Raw genomic sequence first — 4,930 nt, forward strand, 5'->3', positions numbered from 1 at the left:
CTGCTGAACAGAACTAGCTTAGCTGTTTAGTCTTCCCCTCAGACTCAAGCTGTTTTATCTATCTATCTCTGCTATTCTTACATTTAATAAGCCACCTAGAAGCACTCACATGGAAGGAAATGAGAAAAGCCTCTTGGAGTGCTGGCAAAGGCCAAAGCTCATTTTAGTGGACTGAATTGTGGAAACTGATCTAAAGCTCCTGAAAATATAATAGTGCATGATCTGACGTGGGCTAATGCTCTGCTGTGAAAGATTTCCCTCAGAAGGTTACCAGTCATCCTCTTCCTCTCTGTCCCACAAACACCACCCATTTAGAAGGAGTCCCAATTCACATCTTCCCCTTGCACTTGTTATTTATGCCTGGTATGTCCTACTTACGCACACCGAGCGCATAATGGCCATCATTATACTTATCCCAAAGCATCAGAGTCACAAACGTATTTCTCTAGAATTCCATGAGGTCAGAATGCACTGCCATGCACATTTTACACAGGGAATTAAACTACCAGTGATCTAACCAACTGGTCTCATGGGCTTCTGTGGAAGCTGGACCCAGAATCGGTATGTGTGTAAGCACATCTGTATAGCGTTACATTTAAGAGGACTGCTGAAAAGCCTTCTGCACACCCACACACTTTCTTTACATTAATGAAATGTACCGACATGCCCACCACACAAATGAGGAAATTGAGGTTGTTACTCAAGAAAACATTTGACTGCACATTTTAAGCCCTAACGAAGCTACCAAAATGCAAGTATGAGTTTAAGTGTTGTCATAAGTACGTTTGCATTTCTTGTTTCAGCCCAGTACAACTGAAAAGAGGGTGACAGTTCTCTAAGGTCACCCTGGGAGGCTCTCCGACATCTCAGCAGCACCATCTAGTGACCACTGCTGCTACTGTCCACTACAAAATCGCTTCCTTGGGCTAAACCCGCCTACAAAAGACGGTTTACACCCCAACAAAAGGTGCAAAAGGAACCTCACAGCTGGCTTGTTTCCTCTCTCATTGCTGAGCCAATTCAATTAAATTCAACATTCAGTGCACATACCCAAGGGCTGCGCAAGAAAGGTAGCTCAGAGGTCACTACGCTCAACTCAGCCGTGCACCTCCACCACTAAACCAGGAGCAGCCTCACCCGTCCAGGTGAACGTGGATTTGGCAACCACCAAACAGAAGCAGTGTAGCACGAAATACAGGATGAACTTCAGAAATCTCATCAGGGAGGGAAAAAACTAAATGTTTTTTGGATTTAATCAATGATGAAGCAAAATGTCAACGCTGTCAGGCAGCTAGTTGAGATGACCGCTTCACCTCCGGTAAGGATCTCATTCCCTTGGATGGTGCTGCCTGCTGACCTGTCTGCCGCATCTATTTCTTGTATTCTTTGCTGTCCAGCAACATCTCTGTTTGTACAATTATACCTCATCTAGCTCAGCTGGGGCTTCTTATATACATAAAGCCCCAACCAACACTGAAGAAGGAAGACGGGAGATGACAGATCTCTGGTAGTTTGAACAACATAAAAAAAAAAATCTCAGGGATTTAGGAACCAAGAAGGTAAGTCACACTTCCAGAAGGGGAGGTAATATGTGAATATACAGCAATACTGAAGTTACAGTTGTGAACGTTACAGGGTTGCACTGCTGATCTCTTAAATGGAAATACTATTCAAGGAGAAAGTATGCAGAAATGGGACCCAACACGCTATCGCAGAGTCACCACACCCAAATCCCAAGAAACACAATTTTCAAAAATTGCTGGAGAATTGTAAGTGACTCGAAGGGAACTACAGTCATGATTCAGGTTCTGGAAACCATGCTTTACAATGACAGATGTGAGCAGCTCAACTAACTTAGTTTCTCCAAGAGAAACAAATAATTTCCAAGTTTGGTGGATTCTTTATCACTTGGAATCTTTAAACCTAGAGTGGGTGTATTTTAAAATGAAATTCTAACAGCAAAACAGAATTAAGGGCTTCATGCAGAATAACTGAGTGTGATACTCTGCCCTGTGTTATGGAAATAGGCTTAGGTCATCATTAGGCTCTCTTCTGGATTGAAAAAATAAAACACAACAGCAGAGAACCACTACAAAGTGTTAAGACGTTTGATTGTGAAGAACCAAAAAAGGCATCAAGTTTTAGTCCAGAAGATCTCCCCACAAGCCAGACTATCTACTGTAATTTAAAACAATAAAGAAAAAAGGGGCGGGGGAGAGAGAAAGAGGGCAGGTGGTTTATCTAGGAATAAGAACACAAGCCAGAAATCACGACCCCCCGTGTTGCTACTCCTGACTCTGCATGACCTGTGTAAGTTACTTCACCCCTCTGAGGATTCCCACATTTGCTTTTTCATATGAAGATACCATCGCTTGCAGCACTGCGCCGACTGACAGCAAGACGACAGACGAGATTTTTAGAACGCTGTGGAAGACAGCAGGTGCATCAGCAAAGCACAGCTTAAATTTCATCCATCTGAACACACACAGTCATTAGCAGTGAGCGGTTCCACAGACACAAGACTTGTGCCTAACTTACAATGTAATTAATATTTTAATAAAGTTGGATCTTGCAGCTATTACATGTAGGTATAGGTCAGGAAGACAAAGAGCTAGTTGTATCTGCAGGCCACGTGACTGCACGCATACAGGCCTCTCCCAGTCAACATAAAGCAATTCATGAACACGCGAGGGCAGTAAAGCCCTTGCAAGACACACAGTGTCAGGCAGGGTTAGTATTTCCCAAGATTTCTTGTACCCTCTAGAAGGCATTTATCTGTAAGAGCCTCACACACAGCACTAGGGGCTCTTCCAGGCAATAGATACCGCAGTAAGCAATGGAAACACACGACACCAGGCAAATCAAGAGCACATTTCCTTCTCCGAACATATACTAAGAACACAGCTAGAAGCAGGTCCTGCTTTAAATCCTCCTTGTGCAAATCAGAGGGCCTCCCTGAACATGAAGGCATTCTGAGGATATACATGGGCTCTGCACACGTAACAGGAAAGAACAAGGCTACCATTAGATCAGATGACTCCCGGTCTGGCTATACGCAGTTCAAGCTGCTTGCCCCTGTGAGCTTGGAGGAGGTGTTATTCCTTAGGTAAATTTTCATTCTTGCTATCAGTGTTCTGCTGGCTCCACATACAACATAAATATACATAGCAGAGTAATAAAAGGTTGTCATCCATCCCAAGCATTTTGGGCTCCCTCTCTACTTAACTCTCCCACAGCGGGTTTCAAAATGAGATATATAGGATACATATTTCATTCTGACAATGACAGACTTTTTTTTTTTCTTCCCATCCCCCTTTTAATTCCTCAGTTCTAATAAGCATATTATTTTTCTAACAATAAATTTGCAGCAGCAGGAAGAAATATAGGGAAGAAACAGACAGGAATAGCATTTTTTGGTTTAAAATAAAAAAACCAACAACAAGAAGACAACTTGCTCTTACTGGAATGATGGAGGCCGGGAGTCTCCAATGCCGCCTGTTCTCTCAATGGGTGGCGGAAGGTCAGTGTGGCTCTCGGTGCACTGGGAGCCTGTGTCAGAGTGGGAGCTTTCAGCCAGGACCAGCTGTCAACAGAAAGAAGAGAATTACACACACTCGTACAGGTTTCTCCACTCTGACATAAGGTGTTCAGCCACTGCTTTGCTAAACATCCTGTGAGATCTAAGGGAAACCAGACGAAAGGAAGCGCTTAGTGTCCAGTTGCCTGGATTCCTGCCAAACTTTCAAAAAATCAGGTTACACTCAATCTGAGCATGAAAACATCATCAGCTAGGATATGCACAAAGTTCCTGCAAGCACCACAATTTTTTTCTCACCTCAGAACAAACAAGCACACCAGGCAGGGAGTGTACTTCTTCTTGTGACTCGGCATGGCAGCATTCTCCGAGTTTCCTAAGTGTGCAAGTTGTCAGCATTCCTTGCAAAACGCACGCACGCTGCAAGACTGCACGCTCAGTCTGGTTTTGCCACGATAAAAGTAAATTCAACTTCACCTGCTAGAGTAAGTGCCTATTTTTCATTAAAAAGCATAATGGTGGAGAAAGATTCCAGTCCTCTACCATTCAAAACCAGGAAGGGAGATGACCAACATGAGAGGCTTTGCCTAAAATGAAAACAGAATTCCACCAACTGAAAGACTTGGTTAGGATTTTAAATGACTGTACAAAAATTAGCCTCCCATTAAGCTGGGCATCCTATAGAGACAAACCCCACCAAGGACTGCCCTGCACCCCCAACAGACAAGATCAAGAAAAAGGCAGGGACGCAGCGCTGCTGACAGCACTGTACTGAGAGCAAATCAAGGCAAAAAGCAGCAACTTGCTCAGCCTCACACAGGACATGTACAGCAGTCCTGAAAGCCAATTCAGACTTTGCACATCCTAATCTAGGTCCATACTTTCCTTCCTATATTTTGAATGTTTTTGCAAGAACAGGGAAAAAAACCCTGCCCCATCAGAAAGGAAGCTAAAACCGATTCATAGATTTCAACAGCCCACTGACCACGCACAGGACTTTCTGGCCACTACCACCAGAAGTTAGACTTGAACTAGTGACCTAGAGGTGAAAAAGTTTATATCCTATTACCAATCCCCTGAGACGTCTAGTCACTTTGCTGAGTCTCTTTAAACAGTATCATTATAAGGTCTTTAATTAAATAAATGCTCAACAATATAGATTATTACGTTTCACTAAGGGGCAATGAGGACGGAGCCAGACTCTTCCCAGTGGTGCCCAGCGCCAGGACAAGGGGCAATGGGCACAAACTGAAACAGAAGAGGTTTCAGTTGAATATGAGGAAAAACTTCTTGACTTTGAGGGTGCCCGAGCCCTGGCCCAGGCTGCCCAGGGGGGCTGTGGAGTCTCCTTCTCTGGAGATATTCAAAGCCTGCCTGGACGCTGTCCTGTGCCCC

The 4,930-nt window shown here is 44.0% G+C and overlaps 1 protein-coding gene across 1 annotated transcript in view; it reads right to left on the minus strand.

Annotated features, from left to right (window-relative positions):
- The window catches only part of DVL1 (dishevelled segment polarity protein 1), a 96,701-nt gene that overhangs the window by 39,633 nt on the left and 52,138 nt on the right, over nt 1-4,930 (minus strand). The window contains exon 3 of the mRNA XM_035902149.1: nt 3,462-3,583. Within this exon, the coding sequence (XP_035758042.1) occupies nt 3,462-3,583 (122 nt within the window). The remainder of the gene's footprint in view (nt 1-3,461; nt 3,584-4,930) is intronic.

The sequence above is a fragment of the Egretta garzetta genome, unplaced genomic scaffold (genome assembly GCF_000687185.1).
Source record: "Egretta garzetta isolate BGI_Z169 unplaced genomic scaffold, ASM68718v1 scaffold29, whole genome shotgun sequence".
NCBI classification, from domain to species: Eukaryota; Metazoa; Chordata; class Aves; order Pelecaniformes; family Ardeidae; genus Egretta; species Egretta garzetta.